Below are 22180 nucleotides of genomic sequence, written 5' to 3' on the forward strand. Positions count from 1 at the left end.
TCTCTTACTAGGCTACTAGAGTGCTCCGAAATCTTTCACCTCCCTCGTTTATATACTAGAGCCACAGACATTAGGCAGGACATGGCAGCAAGAAAGGGAAAAGAGATACAGAAATTCGAACTAAAATAAAATAAAATAATCATTGTAGCAAGCATAACATAAAGGAAGATTTAAATACGCCATTGAATCAAACAATGCAAATTCATGTAGCTTCCATGAATCCCAGTAGCCCCAGACAGTTCTATTTTTGACACTGTACAGCTGACCATACACTGGCCAATGCAGCCGCTCAACAAGAATGTGAGACGCCAAATCCCTGTTAGAGTTGATCGTACATGTACATAAATGTGTATGGCCAAAATCTGAAAGATAAAGACGTGTTACAGCTGAACATCAAGTCCTGTTGGAGCTCTATTATAGTGGTGGGACAATGACATTATATGCAGTCAGAGGCAGTCATCTGTCTGAATATACTATCCATCTGCTATATATGCAGTGCTGGGTGTGTGCCACCATATATAAACTGCAATACTAACTGGGCTGCCATAGGTGCATCCATGTTGTAAACCCCCTGCCAATAACACCAAAGGGTCCAGTGTAGGGTATTAGGAATCGGTTCCAGGACCACTGACAACCACAAACAAGAATACTGCTTGCTCATTGTGAAGGTGCCTGGGCTATTCCTCATTTTAAAGGACAATCTCTATAACATCACATACATCTAATAGTAACTAAATGTAACTAATAAAGGAAATCTTTATAATAACCACTAACTGCTCAAGGTTTCCCCAAAAAATGTTGGAAAACTGCAAGAAAATTTTTTTGCAAAAAAAAAAATGTGTTACTTGTTTCTGGCCCTATAACTATGTCAGACCTAGAATAAGGCAATATATGTGATGTGTCTACATTGTAAAAATTGTGTTGGTCACTAAGAATAGGTACACACTGAAGGTTTTCATCCAATCATTGTGCTAATCAGCCAACATACGACTGTTCGTATATTCAGAATTCGCGTTAGTGTGTACATTTACACCATGAATGAAAGTCTTTTCAAAGTGCCAATCGTCGTCTCATTGGTTGGTTGTACTGTTTGATAATCTCGATCCAGTCACCTTTCCGATTATGTAGTGTTTATGAATTCACAACCAAATTACGACTCCTTTCAGGGCGTGTGTGTGTATATAATATTTCTGATGTCTTTACCTCTCCCACGTAGTGTGTTGTCCACACGTCAGTCAGATGGCAATTAGATGCTTCTAAGGGAAAAGTAATAGTAGCAGTGTATTGCATTGATGTGTAGAGCATATATCTGTTTGCCTAATTATTCACCTTTGTCTGTACAGTCTACAAAAAAGATATGTATTAGATATGTCTGCTTCCATAATTAAACATCTGTGTACATCTAGTCTACATAAATAGCATGTAGCAATGTATTCTATAGATGTGTTTTGGATAAAACCATACATGTATATTCAACATGTTTCGTACTTATGACTTTATTGTAAGTAAATATACATATTTATTGCAAGTGCACCAAAGAAACCACGCTTTTTTAGCCTAACACATTTTTTAGTAGACAATACCCATAGAAGTTTATATAGCAAAAAAAAAAGTGTGCATCACTTATAAATCCACTGACATATTTAATGACTAAACTGGCCACTGATTTCTGACATAACTTTCTCATATACTTGAAACAATTCTATGAATTTTTTTTCAAGTTTTTTGTTTTTTTTCTTAACATGATTGATGTTTGCCCTTAATTCAGTAAAATATTTGTTCCGCGTATTCATCTTCTCGACGACACCCTTCCCATCTCCTGAAGGCATATAGCTGCAGGGGGCCCATATGTCGTTTCAGTGTGTACGAATTCAAAATCTTTTAAGACAACAATATGGCTGTCAAAAGTCACTCCCCGGACGGTTGGTCTTCCACAAATCGTTTAAAACGTGTCTAGTGTGTACCGATTGGACCTTCAGTCGCAGGTACAAACGTTGTAGGTAAAACATCGGTCTGAAAATTTTCCAGTGTGTAAGAAGCCTAAGATACAAACCACTTCTGATCATGAAGGTTTTTTCCGAATTGTGGGATTTTGTTCCTGTATCTGTTACTACATTTGCCATATGAAATGGCACAATTTAGCTCTAACTTACTGATCACACTCCATGACAAAGTGGTGGCCTAGACTCCGGTTCTAAAAACATGGCAGACCTATGTTAACCATCTCTTCAAGTGCCACACTATGTTTCATGTAGGGCTGGTGATACAAGGGAAGCTAGGGAAGCACGATGGGGGGCCCTGTGGTTACTGGGGCGCCCCACCAGACTGCCCACAATGAAAAAATGTTGTTGTTCTTTTAGACAGACGCTTTCTCTCTTAACTTCTTAGGGGTATATTTACTAAACGGCGGGTTTGAAAAAGTGGAGATGTTGCCTATAGCAACCAATCATATTCTAGCTGTCATTTATTTAGTGCATGCTACAAAATGAAAGCTAGATTCTGATTGGTTGCTATAGGCAACATCTCCACTTCTTCAAACCCGCAGCTTAGTAAATCTAGCCCTTAGTCTCCGATCTGAACAGAGCAGGGATCGGAATTGGCGCACCAAGGCGTCGCATGCAGAGTGAAGCATCAGCAATCCTCCGCAGCAGGGGGGCTTCACTGCGCAAATTGCTCGCAGGGAGATGCTGAAAATACCAGTGCCGGCCCCGATTCCACGTACCAAAAACACATTCAATTAAAATTACCATTGTATAAAAGTTGCAGTTCATTTTATCCTGATTGACTTTAATGTGAAATAACTTGCGTGAACAAGGAAATACAGTAAATGTACCTTATTCATGGGTAAGATACCTGTGTAGCAATTTATTTATGTTTATGAGTTTAATGTGAATTGCAACTGCAATGATTTAAATGGATTTGGTATACGATTATCTGGCTAATCGCCATATGTAAACCAGGAGGTAAAAATTACACAGTTTGTGCTTTGATCAAGTTTTGTGGCGGAATAAACGCAAAATAAATACCTGCAATTATCAAATTGTGGCTGTTCCGCTTACATTGGGAGAGGACTTATAAAGACGGATACAATTAAACAGAGATACACATGTAAACATGTACAGATGTTATTAGTAATCACACAATTCTGGGCCATGGGGTCTGCTGCCAGTTTACATGCCATCTATAATTCTATAGAAACGTGTGGCTATGGTGAAACCCTGCACCTTTGTAGAAGTGTGTATGTCTAGTGACATATGTAGAAGCCTGTCAGGAGGAGGAGCTGGGGGAGTGCCAGGCAGCTGCTCTGTGTGTCGGGCAGACAGTGCCTGTGTCCGGGCTGTACGCTGCTGCAGCATGCGGGGGAGAGGAAGATAACCCCCCATGTGAGTGCTGAATGTCCTATGGGAGGTTGACCCCACGGGTTGGGTAGGCTCATGAAGCCGACAAGGTGAGTGGGACATTGCCATCTCCATTCATGTCAGTCTTCTCTTTATCCCTATACCGCTCACTGACAAAGACATGCAACTTCCCCCTGCAACTCAATTCCCGTAACTCTACTTCTGCTTCCCTTACTCCTAGCTGTGTATGCCCAGCGTGTACTTGACACCTTCTCAGACGGACAGCCCTAAAACTGCAACATAATCTCTGTATTGACTGAGATTTGCCACCTTTTATCTCATTTAATCAGACAAAAGACAGCGAACTACAGAACATACATTTTGTAATCTCTTACATTTTCTGCTGCCCTAGTGCTATCACTACATGGTGTTAGATATTACACCTATGTGTACACTGCACCTCAACACATGTTCACTGCAAAGACCTTAATAGATCCTGCTTATTCTTCACTGCATTTTACTATCTATAAAAATAGGTAATGTACACACACACATATATATATATATATATATATATATATATATATATATATATATATATATATATATTCAGTGTATATTTTGTCCTATTAGACATTGTCTACATTGTCTCTTTACAGTCTGTCTGTATGGTACAGTCTGTCTGTGGTATCCTTATCTCTCTTAATACTAGTTGCAAAGTTATCAGTCACCTCTCTCTTACCATCTGTCCATAAAAGCATATTTTAAGATCACACTATACAATGTTCTGACGTGTACCATATATTTTTAGCGATCCAATATTTATTTTGTATGTCAAATAATGTGTACCTCATTATTTACTGCTATGTAAACCCAACATAAATTCCATAAAGGGACTTGTGAATGTAAAAAACAAAAATTTTCTGTGCTGTTTTAGCCCTCCGTTTATTGGTAGAAATAGAGGAATTCAACCATTGCTGAGCAATGTGCTGCAGTTGTGGCTTGCCAGTTTAACGGGGTAGTTGTTGGGCAGTACGTTAGACCATGAAATGACTTTGCCTTTCCTAATTTCCACACTGCTGGATGTGACTACAGGTACCGCTTGATGTGTATAATACACCCTGTTTCAGACAATGATGATTACTGTATTTTGGATGTTATGTATAATGTGTAGGATGTATTCACCTATGTCCCAATATACAGGTGTCACTGCTTTTGTCAAATAAATAATTTTCTTTAAATGTTACTGCATTGTGTTCTTTTGACAATCTTTGTATGCCTTAGTTCAGCCGCAGGTCTACCATGACTACAAGTGTCTTATCTCATTGTAATTTGCCTTTTTTTTTAAGAATGTAGTGACTGGTGTGTTTGTTCACAGACACAGTTTACACACACTTATGTATGTGTTAAAAAAAATATATCATAATTCACATTTACTGTAAAGAAAAATGAAGATTTAGCTGTGATGTAGATTAGATTTTCCGTAGTTTTTCAGACTTTAATCATGATATGCCTTTCCTGCTTGTACTAAAATAAAATTGGTTATTATATATCATATATCTGTATTTTTAAATGAATCAATCTCTTTCTTTCCGTCCCTTTGCATTTCTCAGTCTCTCTCCTCTTTTTTCCCAATCTCTCTCCATCACTCATTCGTTCTTTCACTTTCTCATCATTTTTTCCTCTCCCTCCCTACTCATCCTCGCTTTCTTTCTCTCATTTCATATAACATGTACATTTGAATTCACTCTCAACATTTCATATCTGGCAGTTTGGTTATTACATGCCTCTTTATCTCTTACCTATGTAGGTGTTGGCCAATTAGGAAATAAGAGCAAGAAGTGTAGCGGTGTATTTAATGATAAATTGGTCCCAGTGCATGCTGGGAGATATCCAATTCCATATAAATTATACAAAATGACTTTGACTTTGGTTGAGACCCTCAAACAGAGAATAAAATAATGATTGATCATCAATATTAAATGGTTTTATCTTGGATTCTGTCAAACTAGTGTTGAGGGCACTTATGTGGACCATCACTAAGATAATGAAATGTATTTTTTTAATAGATGTTATATTTATCCTCATATTTCTCTTTAATAACTAATAAATTCAGCTCAGTTTTGGAACAGGTCCTGAACACTTCTCATTTAATATCACATTAATGGTTTCACCATGGTAAAACGTAATTTCTATTTCTCTTGCATATTTTCAATTGTTACTCTTTACAGAATCTCCAAATTCCAGAGTTAGACAACGCCCCAAGACAAATCTTAGAAAAATGTTTTTGTAAGCAAAATGCACCTGTAATGCTTATGTTAAATATTTAGTGTTTAAGTTGCAAAATATAAATAATTCAAAATATTTCTTTTTTTTCCCTTTTGAAATGGGCAGTAGCAGGTGCATAATTTGATTAATTGCAGACTGCATGTTTAATTAAGAATTATATTAGGTTCCCAAAACCAACTTTTCTGGAAAATTAGGCACAATGTGTGTGTGTTCTTACAAAACTATAGTTAGATTGATATAAGAATTTGTTTAAAGAGGTTAAGACTAACAGTGCCACCTACTGGTAATAAACAATATAAATGACATTTTATGTGTATAGAACGTGTTGCCTTTAGGACAATGCTTCTCAGTTTGGTTAAAAGCATGTTCCGTTTGCCAGGTAATAATCCAAGATAGGAAGAAAATATTCTTAAAAAAATTAAGCCATTTATGTTTGTGACAGTCTGATGCATAAAAAGGTCGCAATAATGGCATTAAAGTGCACCCCACACACACATACATACAGTAAAGGCAGCCATTGTCTAGATAATGCAGGTTATCAATTCACTAGGAGCACTAGTGATATCACAGAGGGGCTACATTTTATGTATTGAAACAATGCATCATGTTATCTCACTAGGTACCATTCAGATGCCTAGTGAATTGATAGGTTGTATTCTCAATAATATTGGTTTAGCTCACAACATGGCCGTCTTCACTGTGTGTAAGTGACAGGTGAACTTTACAGATTAACAATTTAGTGCAAGTACATGCATTAATTACAAACATTATAGGTTGTATATATCCTTAAAGGGGATTTCCACCTTCTGAAAACTTATTTTTATTTATTGACTTGTATGTGTCGTCTGGCAAACTTTACTAATGACATATATGTGGTTTACTTTCATGCATTATAACCAATTCTTTGGGCTAGATTTACTAAACTGCGGGTTTGGAAAAGTGGAGATGTTGCCTATAGCAACCAATTAGATTCTAGCTGTCATTTATTTAGTGCACACTACAAAATGACAGCTAGAATCTGATTGGTTGCTATAGGCAACATCTCCACTTTTTCAAACTCGCAGTTTAGTAAATATACCCCTTTGTCTCATTTGGCAGTTGTTTCTTTTTGTACACTTTTAACAACACAATGCTGATGTCTGAATACAGTTGTGTCCAATGCAGAAAGCACAATGGAGCTGTGTCTTATCCAAAGAAACATAAAGGAAAATAAGCGACTTTCATGATATAAATAGCACTATTATAATTATTATAATTTATTTGTATAGCACCACCATATCACACAGTGTTGTATAGAGAATATTTGTCTTTTACGTCAGTCCCTCCCCACACACACACACACACACGTCAGTTTTGTCAGAAGCCAAAACCTCCCAGTATGTTTTTAGACTGTGGGAGAATAAAAAGAAGTCACAAAGAAAAGAAAAGTATTAAGTAAAACATTACAGAACATATACAAATGAATACATTAAGCCTTAACAGAATGTGGAAGGATGGCTAGGTAGTGTTAACATTGCTTCTGAAAATTATAATCAGAAGGTGTTTCTGAATAATAGTAATTACTAATAATAGGCATACTGCGTAACTGTCTTTAGATGTCAGGTGTCTTATACAGATCATTTACTTTTAACGTGGTCTCACTCAAAGGGGGGAATTCAATTGGAAGCAGCGATATATCGCGATGTCCGGCTGCGCACATGACCAACTAATGCATATTTTCTTGTGCACCTCTATAAGCAGAGATACATCGTCACAGAATGCCTTCGTGGACCGTTCCGGTGGCACTCCGCAGCACACCGTTTCCGACTAAATTCCTCCCTAAGGGGCTGATTCATTTAGGGGCACATTTATCAATGTTCGGCAAAAATGAAAAATAGTTATCAATCCTTATCGCATAGATAAGGATTGAACTATTTCTCAAATTTATTAAAAACGGATCACAGAAACAGCAGTTCCGATAAACTGCTGTTTCTGCGATAAAAAAAATCACACTTACCCCCTCTTCGGAACACGATGTCCCCTGATCTCCTCCAGGTCCTCTTCATTTTTCTTTACTCTGAAGTTGCGCATGTGCAGTTCGAAAAAACTGCACATGCACAAAAAAACATCCCCGCTCTGTCTCTGCAACTATAGTTACAGAGAGAGCGGTGAGTGACACGGAGGGATCATGTGATCCCTCCACACATGCGCTGTTCAGCTCTGCTCTTCTGAAATCTGACAATTATGATAATGTACGCCAGCTTCACATTATCAAGACAAGTTACCGAAAAAAAAAATAATTCAGAACTTGTTAGATTGCGATTGGAAGCAATCACCATACTGTAGAATGGTGACTGCTCCCAAAAACGAAAAGGAATGCAAAGCAGCAGATATCCACAATATCTGCGGGGGATGCACCCTTCTTAAATATGCAGAGGACACAGAGGGACGTTTTTTTAATGGTAAGTGCACTATCATTATTTGTTAAATATGCCCCTTAGTGAGGTTCCACAGTAGCCTCGATTGATGTCTTCTTTCTGGCAATAATCTTCCCCCATTTTTACTCGTACCTCATACAGTTGTCTGTTGTTCCATTTACAATGCATCTGTGGTGCATCAATGCAGCTGAAAACTCCCATTTACCTCAATGGCAGCACATTGTAAACAAGATGCTGTTATGAAGCGTTTATATATACATTTCCAAATTGGTTAGAATGAACATACTTGTAAATGCATATAAACTCATATCACACACATTTATAAAAATGCAATGCAGTTTATGGCAGGGAAATTGGTACCCGAATATCACAGATTTTCCTGGGCCCCTCTATGGGCACACCGCAAGGAAACAAATCCTCCCCCTTTACGTGTTCTCACCTGCATTCTATTATGTGTTAGAATACACCACACTTGAGTACTTTGGGCAACTTCTTTCCAGGAGAGGGGCGTGACTGGAGGGTGGGAGGGAGCAGGACATGGCCAAACACGTCATTTTGACCCCATACGGGGCCAAAATGATGCGATTCACCACAAATCGCATCATTTTGAGACACCAGTAACGGGATGCGGGAGATATGCCTGCTCTCCAAGGAGTCCGTGAGATTGACCCGAATTTCGGGAGTCTCCCGGACATTCCGGGAGAGTTGGCAAGTATGGAATACACATAGCAAACACTAGTGTACACATAGCCTAACCTAGTCTACCCAGCAGCTATGTGACTGTTGTAAAATATAAAAGCCATCTTTGTTGTGCATCCGGCTACTGATGCTGGTAGTTGCAGTACCACCATCCCTATGCTCCCTAAGGTTGCTGCTCACTATGTAGACCAGAGGTCAGCAACCTGTGGCTATCAAACAAGTTCCCAGAATACCTTATCAGCCACCCCCTTTACACCCTGGGCAAAAGAAAAAAATACAATCTTATCAATATCTATTGGCAAGCAGCTAATTCTGAAAGATGACTTGTAAACTGCTGGCAGTACTTGCTGCCTGCTGTATTGTGTGTTTTGCAGTTTTTCACAATTACAATAACAGGCCAAGATCGCAATTCAATACTAAACAGTAATCACATTACAGCTGTCTAGAATTGCCTCTGCTTGCATTTCCTTAGCAATTTACACTGGTGCTGTGCTTTATCCTTATTTGAGGGAAAAACACATTTATTTTATAATAATTCACCACTGCCATGTTCTAGAATACCTATCAATCCTCTGAGACAGTCTGTGGTTCCAGCTTTATTAAAATGACGTCATTTGAGGCAAGACTGTCATTTAAATACAGTAAGTCCATACATTTTCAAGAGCCCTACAAGGATGATTAGAAAAACTTTGGTGTAGACTATATAAATTGTAATGCGTAATCCCATGTATTAGCAGAAATAATAAAAATGTTTTCATCACTTATTGGTTTATTATAGAGTTTTAAAAAATAACCCAACTGCTTTATGTAGACTTATTGGAACTGGGGGGTAATAGCAATTTCTAATACCCTGGCACTGGCTTCATAAAAAGGTTCTTTCATCATCAACTCTCCATATATGCTGGAAAAAAGCTTTTCCTTTGTTTCTCTTTACACTAGAATTTATCAATTTAAAGAAAAATTATTAATTATGTTAAAACTATACAGAAAAGGGGGAAATTAGTTTAAATACAGAGCAGAAAATTGATTCATACCGATAGTGGGAGATTGGATTTTGTACCCAGGGATCCAAAACTATGTTCCTTGGCTTGTGAAGGGTTACATGTGGTGTTGTCAGCCCAATTGTTCTACGCTATCCTTGTCCAGATTTAATGTCTTGTGTACTTTGTGCTGCATAACGAAGGCTCCATCTAGCGTAAAAAATACACACTCGGTATTAGCCAGGAGCAGTCGCTGTCTCCGTAGACATATCCAGTACATTTTGATAGTGTTTGAGATCTGTTTTATGCACATATAAGGGTGTGATCACCACAGTCCTGGCAGGGCTGATCACTGTGTTCTGCCAAACACTGGAGTGTGAATCAAGGTACAACATATTTATACAATATTCTGTAATCATGGAAAAATCACCGGGGTGCAGTTTCCAGCAGATGCAAATTTGCACAGGTTTGTGAAGTAAACAAACATAACTTTTCTCTCTTTGCCATCTGCATCTTGAAATATACCAGTTTTATTTTCCTTTCCTGATGAGATTATGAAAATAATATTCTAGTATAAAGGAAATACACTATGCATATGACTCCTTACTATACACCTTGTGTACACTACAGTACTACTTTCCCGTAATGAGAAGTTCCCTGATCGCCAAGTGAACATGGTTTTGGGCTAAATGCTTACCCGGGTTTGGCGTTCCTCCTAATCCTGTAACGGTCAAGAGGTGCAGTCCTTGCTCCTACTATCACCTGTCTCAGACATCAGGGGACCAGCTGGCTCTGGACCCCAGTAAGAAGCATTCAGTATTATATTAGAATTGACTAAACTCCTCCACAATCTGAATTTTTACGTTAGGATGGTTTTAGCCTTAATCTGTTTGGTAAACAATATACCTTAACTAAACGTATTTTGTTTACAAGAATGTTTTGACATATTCACATAGACGTACAATCTAAAAGAGTATATATTTTGCTTTCAGGCCATTTATTTTGTACTTTTCACTCTATAGCACTCTGCAGCTGCTGCTGTTACTGTCTATGTCTATTACTGTCTATGTCTATTTTCTTGTTTGAATTATGAAAATAAGACCACACAAGGCATGTATACATATGTACAAATGTATTTATTGTGCATAATGATCATTAGCATGCTCTAATCAACCTCTAATTCAAGGCGGTACCAAGGCAGAAGACTAGAAAAGAAAATTGTTTCCACTCTCCATTAGAAGTAACATAAAACATTTCTAATAACTTGATTTCTGTCACAAAACCAGCTAATTGTTTGGGACATGACATGGCTGTACTTTGCCTGCCCCCCTCATAATTGCTCCAAACTATTGCTTCTCAATCACTATGGACCTCATTTAGAGTCGAACGTAAAGTCCGTTTAAGGCCCATCGAACATAAAAACACTATCACACATGTGCAGCAAACACCATGTCCGCAGGCATCTTGGACGCAATTAACACTTGCGACAGCTTGCGGCTCACTACGAGAGAATGGGAGGAACGCGGAATTGTGAAGGCGTGACCATGTAAATACGTCCTGGTCGCAGTGAGGCGCAGACGCAACACACGTCAACACGTCATTTTTGTTTATAGGGCTTGCAGTCAAACATGTGTCTCTGTATTCTTTTGCAAAGGAACTTAAATCCAGGTCATGTAAGAGTTTTGGATCAAAGGAAATGACAGCTCGATACCAAACTATGACTTTCTTAGAGTATTGCCTCACAATAATATATTGACAGAATCACAGATTTATATATAGAAGTTGTTTTCTAAACCTCTGACATTTAAGGTTGGTGCTGTTATTGCTATTTATGGACATTTCTCCATGTATGGATCTTAAATATCTAATCTCTTACTTTGCACTTTTCAAAAGTTCAGTTATAGTTCATATACTAGTAGAAAGCAAATACGTTGCACTGTAGACTTTGTCCATTTTTGAGTTTAGTCTTGTGTCCGTTCAGTGGCCTACAATAAAACGTCTTCAAAAGAGGAAATAGAAGTACAAAGGAAAATTGTATCCCCTCCATAGGCCAAAGTCCATTTCAATGAACTTAAGGCAAGATCTGGAAGCTTGCACATCTAAAATTTTCAATGTTGCAAATGTCTCTATTGAGGAATCATTACCAGCTTATCCCTTCCGTATAACATGTACTTCTGCTTTCAATATGAGTTTGTGATGTCATTAATTAAGTATAAATATACTTACAATGTTCTGTGTGGTTGAAAGTCCATCTTATCTGCTGTATCATGATTTGTAACTACTTCAAACAGATTGAGGTCCATAAAATTATATGAGTCTGTTTCTGGAATACTCTGGTGAAGGAAAAAACTCACATAGGAAACTGAAGTGCTATGTGTCATACAAATGTGACAATCTTCACCTGCTCTGCTTTTTATAGTGTATTTAAATCCATTCTAGACTGCAATTCTTTTGCACATTAAATAGTCTGGAATTGCAGTTTTGCAATGCAAGTTGTTTTTTTAAAGATAAAGGAAGATCTGTAGACAATGATTGGTTTACTGTTAAAGCTGCAACATTTACTGGATAAAAATAGGTACCAATTTCTTCTGCAGAAACATTTAAAATTTGTCTCTATCATCTAACCTTTTCTTAAAGAAGAAGTAAAAACACTTTTGGAAATTAATATATATCAAAGGCTGAGCATTACCAAGCTAAACACTATATCATACTTGCCTACTTTTAGGCACTGAAGTCCGGGAGATCCCAGACAGGGGGCATGGCTAGAAGGCGGGAGGGGTGGGGCGCAGTCAATCGCGTCATTTTTCCCCCGCCCCCGCATCGAAAATGATGTTTTGATGAAGGTGGAGGGGCCAAAATGACGTGATTCACCGCAAATTGCATTATTTTGGCCAGGTACTTGCCGGTTCGGGAGACCGACCCAGATTTCGGGAGTCTCCTGGACATTGCACTATACATAAGATAACTGGAGTGCTTATACTTAGCTAAATATCTCCACCAGGACAGCTTTGTAGATTTGTCATGTAGCATCGGTGGATTTATAAACACAGCAGGCTCAGTGATGTCACAGTAACTCTATAAGACTGTATTATCAGCTTTTTGACCTGTTTGAGATCCCATCAGGACACTATCCTAAAAATGTGGGAGGAGCTTCAACTGTCTGGAGTGAAGTTGGGAGATAACTAAAATATTACCTCCCTACACTTTCTCCTTTAACAGAGCTGCGGTGAAAAGTCAGCACCGATCAATGGGCCTGATGTCGAGTTTGACACAAATTGGGCATAATTTACGCAAAAAAATCCAATAAAAGTAGTGTATTTATATATACCTCCCAACACTTGTATAGGCTGCATGGTGACGGGACTGGGGCTGTAGTCAAATTGCAGTGGGCCATGGTTGCATCCAGGAGCGTGACTAGCACTTTTGAATCGCTAGGCTGCCCTGTTCTGTCCTCCCCTCCCCTCCAAACCCCTTCATTGAATAGAATACCTCAAATCGGAACTGTCCTGCCTAAATTGGGACACTTGGGAGGCATGATTTGGGTTCACATGCTGAGTGACAGGCATCTCAAGAGGCATCCAGCTCTGCACCTGTAGCATATATGCCAGGTGTACACCAGGCATACATACACCCACATATGCATACACATAACTGGGCCAAAATGACAAGAAAGGTTTGTTTTCGATAGCAAAAAAACACATTTGCTATTAGGCTTGATATAATAGAACAAATATAGTATTCCTTCTTACATATGAATAAAACTAGCAAAAAAAAATTTGTAAAATCGCCCACAAGATCCTATAGTATATGCAGGATCAATGAAGAAAACACCTATCAACTTCAGAGGTGAACTCTCAATCAGCCAATCAAAAGCAGCTAGCTAGTGCTGGCGACTGTCTTCATCATCAGAGTGTATTTGCAATTACACTCCAGCAGTTGCAAAAGATACTGCTCCTAACAAGTGTTTCTCTATATTTCTCTATATATACAGGCGTGCTTCCATGCTGGTCTGCCTCAGTCGTATTTTTGTGAACATGCCCTTTCTGTGAAACTGTACTTTGTCTACATTAGATTGCCCCTTCCCTACTCAGTTTCACCTCTCCAGTCGTAAGGAGACGCAAGTGAAAGAAGCGTGCAATTCTGCATGCACACATATTGCCCCACCCCCTTCCACCCTCACTCTTCACCTCACCACCGGGATCTCTTGGAGGGGAGGTGTAAACAGTTGGTAAATATCCCTCCAATAGTGAAATTTTCTTTATGTTGTTTTAGATTATGGAAAAACATTATTGTGGTCTTTTAGGATTACCCTGATTATATACAGAAGAAGGTACCTACTAGAAATGGACAATTTGCTTCTTCTTTCAATATGGTTAGTTAGCCATTGATTAATTCATCTATGCTTAAGCAGTGATAGCTGGAAATTCTAACTTCTTTTTGTGTCTCTCAGGCAAATGTTGGTCTAAAGTAGCCAAACATCACCATTTTCTTCAGATATAATACATTTTTCTCACCTCTCTATTTAACAGATATTTTACAGGCTTCCCTACATCCTTATTATTACAAACTCTTGGAATGCCCTCAAAAGAGAGGTCCTTGTGTAATATTGCATTGCATAAGGGAAACCAATAAAACAAACATCAGAAATTATATGTATTAGTGTGTGGGAGCTCTAATCTAGAGTGTTTAAATCTTACGTTTTGTAATTTGTAAATCGGGCAGCTAAACTGAGGCTTGTAAAACTAGGCAATCAAAAGTCATTTGTAGCCTTCTCTCTGCAATTGCTGGCTTATTTTTCTTCAGAAATTGAGATAATTTTTTCCCCTTGCTAATGCACCTAGAATGCAATGTATTTTTACAAGCCTTGTAAACCTCACCTTCGTTTTATGAGAAGATAGATACTGTCAAGCTTCCAGGTGGTTCATCTCGCTTATGTTCAACTCTGTGTTTTTACAAGAGATTGAGAATAGGCAGTAAAGGGGTATGTGCATACAAACTAATTTTTCTTGCTGGATATTTGTTACAATTTACACAGAACGTGACTTGCCTTCTTATTTGATTAATCTAGTTTTTCACAGTATGGGCAGTTATATAGCTGTAAAGAATATTAATCAAGGACAAGAAAAGTTCTGCACATAACTTGTGACAAAGAAATGTTAGTTTTCGCTTTGAATACTTAGATTGTTCATGACTGATAAAAACCCCAGACATTTCTTCCAATTTTGTGCCAAAGAAATCAGTTAGACTTTATCTTTTATTATTTGAACACTACTAACACAAAAGGAGAGACTCTGATTGGTTGCTTTTGGCGTGCCCGTTTACCTAAATGTCTCGATTCATCAGTGAGCAATGAGTTTAGTTTTTTCAACCAAATTGTCCACATGCCACTTCAAGCTGCTCACCTACAACCAAATGTGCCTATTTTTGGGCAACATAGTTGTTTAACTGATCCCAAGCTCAGTTCCTTTCAGTCCAATTGGTCTGAGCAAGTGGGTGGGGTCTGTTGATTGAATACATACAGATAAAATAGACAAGTAGTGCATGTGGTTCACACTTAAAAAGTACATTGTGCAAAATAAAGTCTCATGCAATTTAGGTCTTACATACATATATGAATAACAAAGACTTGTATTTGCCCTGTATGCGCTCTGACAACTTTACTATAATTGCAAGTATTAGTTGGGGAGGTGTGGCTTCAAGTGTAGAATTGCTGATCTTAACATTTATACAGTCTATCATACAAAAATGTGGCTATTGTTCAACATGTATTTTTCATGAACTAACCTATGGGTAGATTTACTAAACCTTGGAGTGGAGGTGTTGCCGATGGCAACCAGATTCTATCACTTATCGAGTATATTCTAGAAAATGATAGTTAGAATATGATTGGTTGCTATGGGCAACATCTCCACTTTTCCTTTTTAAAAGGTTTGATAAATCTACCCCTTAATCTTTTTATTGAAGTTGCTGCCAAGACATATTTATGTAAGTGAAGACGCAAAAAAAGGCATGATGCAGCACATACTTGCCAACTCTCCCGGAATGTCCGGGAGACTCCCGCATTTTGCGAGAGTCTCACGGACTCCCGGGAGAGTGTGGCAATCTCCCGGATCTGCCCACTTCACTAGGAAGTGCCCACTTCCTAGTGAAGTGGGGCCCATCACGCCCACCTCCCCGGCAGGCTCCCAGAAACCAATTTTCTAAAGTTGGTAAGTATGTGCAGCATACTGTAAGCTGTCCAATAAAGATAATTAAATCTTTATTGCATCTAAGATATTTCATTCATTTAAAGTATTGTTCTAAACACATGGAGACCTCACCCATTTTGTGAACCTTATGACTCAGCCTGCTATTACATGTTCTTCTGAGATAGTGACATTTTCAAACACAAACTCAAGTAAGACAGTGCCCCCAGTGGCCAATTTATGCAACTTGAAATAAACTTTCAACATATAAGCATATCCCAAGTAAGGCAATGCTCTTATTTTATTCACCAACACAGCAACAAACATTTTTGTAATATTATTTTCCAGCTAAATGTTTTATTTCCTTTTAATGTATATGCCTGTCATTTAGCTTTGTCCTTATCTGTCAGTCATATAAAATATTGCACATATTGTACAGATTTGGTAATAGAATACACAGCTAGAAGTAGGATGAAATTTCCTCCCTCTGATTAATCACCCACATACTTGTTAATGGAACAGGATGACATGGTGCTTATCATTCCTCACCATGGACGTGCTTTTATCAGCTCTCTGTATAATGCGGTTCTAAATGTTTATGCTAAAAGCCCAGTAAAAATTATTCATCTTACCTTGATTTGACACTTCTGCTTATTAACCCTTACAGTTACAAGAGGCCCTGTAAAAGATAGTGGGGCCCAGAAGCTCCCTGCTTTATGGAAGAATGTTACATGAAGAATTAGTCAATCTGAGGGCTTGTACACACGGGTGCGTTGTTTGCACCTGTATTAGATCAATCTGAAATACATTCAGTCGTATCAAAGCGCAGCTACAGCACACCTCAAAATAGAAAACATTGTTCCATATAGAGATAAGATACTGATTTATCCATTTGCGTTGACTCTTAAAGCTTATGTGTATAGACCACCTTATCTCCATAGGGAACCATGTTCCCTATTTTGAGATCTATTTGCAGTGCATTTCAAGGCAGATTACCCAGTGTAGTAGTTTAATACCATAGACACTGCATAATCAATAACCATATATGATTATTATTATTATTACCATTTATTTATATAGCGCCACTAATTCCGCAGCGCTGTACAGAGAACTCACTCACATCAGTTCCTGCCCCATTGGGGCTTACAGTCTAAATTCCCTAATATACACACACACAGACTAGGGTCAATTTGTTAGCAGCCAATTAACCTACCATGTTTTTGGAGTGTGGGAGGAAACCGGAGCACCCGGAGGAAACCCACGCAAACACGCGGAGAACATACAAACTCCACACAGATAAGGCCATGGTCGGGAATTGAACTCATGACCCCAGTGCTGTAAGGCAGAAATGCTAACCTCTAAGCCTCCGTACTGCCCATGATTATGTTCAATAGGTGGTGGTTAAGTGCTCCCGACCAAAAGTGCGAGAGGGTATGGGGCCAGTAGAACCAGGGGTTTCCATTTCCCATACATGCTTATTCTAGTACAACCATGTATTTTCATGTCTGTTTGTAAGGGGCCTAATGCAGCTGAATGCACCTTAGATCAGGATAAGATAGGTGCACAGAAAGTGCCAGAATGTTGTGCCAGTCACAGACAGAGTATCCTGGACTTGTAGTTGCACAACAGCTGAAGAGCCTATCTCTAGTCTAACAGTTTAGATAACTGAACTGATAACGAATATGATGACAGCAGCACTTACATCTCGACTTACATTGTCACGTGCTTATTTAGTTCTTTCTTGTATTAAAGGAATTGATCATTTACAGATATTTTAACCCACTAATATTTGTCATGGCTGTGTACTGTTTGTAAAGTTACAACTACTATTAACATTTGTGATGTATACAAGAATGTGGGGAGCTTATAAGACCTGAAGGTATTGGAAATAAAATTCTCATTATTCAGGAATATTTTTTTCCATTTGCACATCAGATTCACTGTCATTAAATCTGACACCACAAAGGGAAAAAAAATCAGTTGTTTGATGACAGCATACACATCTGTACAAAACAGACATTCATGCCAATCACAAAACTACAGGATCAGAGCCTGTTGAGCCACTTATACAATCTGCTCATGTATAGGCAGCTTAAGAGCATTAAAGGGCATTGCAGCCAGCATATTTCAGCCAAAAATTACTTAAACGCTGGCCACAAATTCCATTATATTGTCAGTGATATCAGACAACTTGCTCCATATTACAAGCCTCACTGGGAAATACATCCCTATTTCCCATTTATTTACTAAACTGCAAGTTTGAAAAAGTGGAGGTGTTGCCTATAGCAACCAATTAGATTCTAGTTATTTATTTAGTACATTTTACAAAATGAGAACTAGAATCTGATTGGTTGATATAGGCAACATCTCCACTTTTTCAAACCCGCAGTTAAGTAAATATACCTCTTGGTATTAACTACATAGTCAAGGAACAATCATGCGTTATTAATCCATACACTTCAACAGAATAATGGCACAGCGTGGTAATATTATTCTAGAGACATTCTGAATGTTTACATGGCATTTCCAAGCAATAACTTTTAAATAAAACATCTCTCGGATGTAGTAGCCAGTGTAACTAATTTATTCAAATATTTGTATCAGTGGAAATAGAAAATAATTTCTTACATTACTTTAGAATTAAGATATAACTGAATATACTCGACTGATATAGGCAATCACAAACATGGGACAGATTTGGCCATTCAAAGCTTATGGAACCCTATTAGCGCAGTCGGCAGATGACCAAACATAGACAATCAGCAGTCATCTGCCATGTTTTCAGACATGACCAGAAATGATCTCAGGTTTTTTTTTAAACACATCATTGTTGGGTAAAGTATCCAATATTGCTGTATTTGTGACCAGCTTAAGTGACATTTCCATTTTATTAAACCATTTGTCTCTCTGGTTTTTTTTCTCCACCATTAGAAAAAAAAAGTGGATTGTTAAAAGAGTGCCCTGTGCTAATCTAGAATACTTGCAGTAGTGCACAAAGAGTTAAAAGGATATATGTGACACAGCCATTGTCCACAAGCTCAAACATCTCGCTTATGAAACTTGCACAACGTGTTCCTTATATTTGACAGTTCTTAAAAAGCAAATATGTCTGTTTACATATAGGATATGATGCTATGAGGACAGATTATTATTGAAAGCATTGTATAGCATTTCTATTTCTTTGTGCCATTAAGGTCTTAGCGCTTAGTGGATAAGGGGCGCACGCAGGATTTTTAAGTCCCCATCCCCAAACAAAATCATATAGAGAGAGCTGCTGCGCATGCGGCCGTGCATGCGCAGCCGCTCCATTTCGGCGACACTGCACTGAACAGCAGCCGCGGCGCTGTCAAAGAAGCGTCCGTGGCGGTGCTGTATTACTACAATACAGCACTGGTGCGAACGCTTCTTTGACAGCGCCGCGGCTGCTGTATAGTACAGTGCCGCTATGTTCTTCGCGGAGGGGTTTCTGGAGAACCAGAAACCCCCCGTGCGTGCGCCCCTGTGGTTGGGATTCTTTTGGAAACCCAGCCATTCCTCGATATTGTCTACTTGACAAATTCAATAGCACTGGTGGAATGTCCACTTTTAGTGCAGCCACTACAGGATCTGACTGTGAGGGGGCCATAGAAGAGGAGGGTCCTCTGTAGTATCATCCTCGACTCCTCTCTCTCCTTTGGTCCCCACATTCTCTCTCTTGCTAAATCCTGCCGCTTCCAGCTGCGGAACATCGCTCGCATCCGGCCCTTCCTCTCCCAAGATGCCACCAAATGTCTTATTCACTCTCTGATCATCTCCCGCTTGGACTACTGCAACCTCCTCCTTACTGGCCTCCCCCTCTCTCATCTCGCTCCCCTTCGATCTGTACTTAACGCAACCGCTAGGCTTATCTTCCTTTCTCGCCGCTCCTCTTCCGTCTCCCCCCTCTACCTATCCCTTCACTGGCTCCCATTCCCCTACAGAATCCTGTTCAAGCTCCTCACTCTTACATACAAGGCCCTCGCCAATGCCACTGCACCCTACATCTCCACACTCCTATCTATTCATGCTCCATCCCGCCCTCTCCGTTCTGCCAATGACCGTCGACTCTCTTCCCCCCTGATCACCTCCTCCCATGCGCGTATCCAAGACTTCGCCCGCGCTGCCCCCCTCCACTGGAACAAGCTCCCTTCCTCCATCAGAACCTCCCCTAATCTGTCCAGTTTCAAACGGACTTTAAAAATCCACCTTTTTCTTAAAGCCTTCCAGTCTCCCACTTAACTTCCTACCTTTTCTTCTGCCTCTTTCCCCTTCCCTTATCCTCCATTCCTCCATCCTCCATTCCTCCCTCTCTCCCCCGTGTCTCTCTGTCTGTCTACCCCACCCCTTAGATTGTACGCTCCTTTGAGCAGGGTCTTCTCTCCTCCTGTCTTCACCACTTTTAACTCTGCTCTCCAGCTACCTCGCCCTCCTCCTTGAGGACCCTCTTCCCCTTGTTCCCCCTTGCTCCCTCCTCCCCCCTCTGAGGGTCTCCCTGTCACCCGGGTCCTCCCCCTTGGACTCTGTTTTAGGAGGATCTTCCCCTCTCCCCTCCCCCCTAGCTGTGCTTTGAGCTCACTGAGTTACTGTGCTTATTGTTTACTGTACTGTGCTGTCTCACCTCGTATTGTAATTTCGTTTGTCCCTATTATTATAAATTTTTATTTATAGGGCGCCACTAGGTGTCCGTAGCGCCCTATAAATAAAAATTTATAATAATAATAATAATAATAATAATATGGAGAAGCATCTCCAGGCCCTGCCCAAATTGTGCTGTGGAGCCCTGTGATGCCGTGTTCACTAGTATGCAGAGTTTTGGGATGCAATGTTAGGGAACTGTGTATGGTTATAACTCTCACCATTTTGAATGGCTGAATCGCTATAAGGGCCTGTGCACATGGACGTGTATTTCCTGTGTCTTTCATCCCTTTTTTTTCCTCTTACATGGGAAAAGCAATAACAATGTACACAAACTGTGTTATTGCAGTTTTTTCCATCCATCTTTGGTCCGGTTTTATGAATTAAAAAGGATTTTTAAAAGGATTTTTAAAAGGGGTGGGGTGGGGTCGAAAAAATAGGCAAATGTATTAAAAATAATATTTTTTTACAAAAAGTGTAATAAATGGATCTGAAAAAATATGCAATTTGTTATGGTAAAAAAAAAAAGTTGTGAGGTGCCTCAGTGCGACTTCTCCTTCTGCCTTCATTGTGTGTGTGTCTCAAACATCTGATAATAATCATTTGGAGCTTATTCAAACACAATGTGCCGTTCCCCTCTCCATGTGCTATCTTTCCAAGCTCCAGATACACGAGTGTGAGATATACAGGATATTAATGGATAAAGCAGGCATATGACATCATTTGGCTGCCACTTAGAAAAATAACACGTTGCAAATGGAAAAAGGGAATGACTTTCTCATGTAACAAAGTGAAGTAGGACATGTACTTTTTTTTGTTTTGGGGAAAGGGGGGGAAGTTTTGCACATCAGAAAATAAACTTTTAATTTCATAGTGATTTTATTCATGAATAACTAAAGAAGAGTTTAATATAGGTAAAGGCATCGAAGCCTATATTCTGTTGTCACATAAAAGGTTACACTTTTTCCTTCACACAAGTGTGACATCTGGTGACAAACGTCCGTGGATAGGTACAGTGTGTGTTTATTTTCCCTTCAGGGCTTTACTTATTAGGCTGTGTGTTTTCTCAGTTGCTGGATGTGTGAGGAGGAGTAATGTCTCCTGCCCGGCTCCTCCTGCTAGCTGGGCCTGTGGAGCAGGAGGACGGGCTGCTGGGGGTGGAACACTTTGAGATCATTCATGGGGGCTGGGAAGGAAGGGGGAGCTGTGTAGACATTGGAAAGGACTGGAGGTGATTGATAGCTTTGCTGTTGTGTAGATGGGGTGGGGGGGAAGAGTGTGTAATCCCTCATTGCAGTGTTACTGGCTGCAGCGCTTTGCACAACTTGGTGTCTGCCGGAGTGTGATCTATTCTCTCTCTTCTTTTTCGACTGCTGGTCCAGGGCGAGGGTTGTGGTTAAAGCCCGAGCTGGATGGATGGGCATGGGGAGAGGGGCAGGACCCAAAGCCCTGGGACTCTTCAAAATCCTCACCGTCTTCTTGTGCACATTCCACACAGGTAAGGAAATCCCTTCATCTCTTTTTATCTTCTTAGTATCAGATCGATCCCCTCTTCAACAGAGGGGCCCTGTATAGTCACTAACCACATGTGTGTGGCATGTTCTGATCACTGTGTATGA

At 39.4% G+C, this 22180-nt stretch overlaps 1 protein-coding gene across 2 annotated transcripts in view; it reads left to right on the top strand.

Annotated features, from left to right (window-relative positions):
- Nucleotides 1-3304: 3304 nt before the first annotated feature.
- The window catches only part of RGMA (repulsive guidance molecule BMP co-receptor a), a 38176-nt gene continuing 19300 nt past the window's right edge, over nucleotides 3305-22180 (top strand). Inside the window, exons 1-2 of one of the 2 annotated variants that reach the window (XM_075207710.1) lie at nucleotides 3305-3448; nucleotides 21944-22059. In XM_075207710.1, the coding sequence (XP_075063811.1) occupies nucleotides 3435-3448; nucleotides 21944-22059 (130 nt within the window). In that variant the 5' untranslated portion in view covers nucleotides 3305-3434. The remainder of the gene's footprint in view (nucleotides 3449-21943; nucleotides 22060-22180) is intronic. The other variant, XM_075207711.1, reaches the window with a different exon arrangement.

The sequence above is a fragment of the Mixophyes fleayi genome, chromosome 4 (assembly GCF_038048845.1).
Source record: "Mixophyes fleayi isolate aMixFle1 chromosome 4, aMixFle1.hap1, whole genome shotgun sequence".
NCBI lineage: Eukaryota > Metazoa > Chordata > Amphibia > Anura > Limnodynastidae > Mixophyes > Mixophyes fleayi.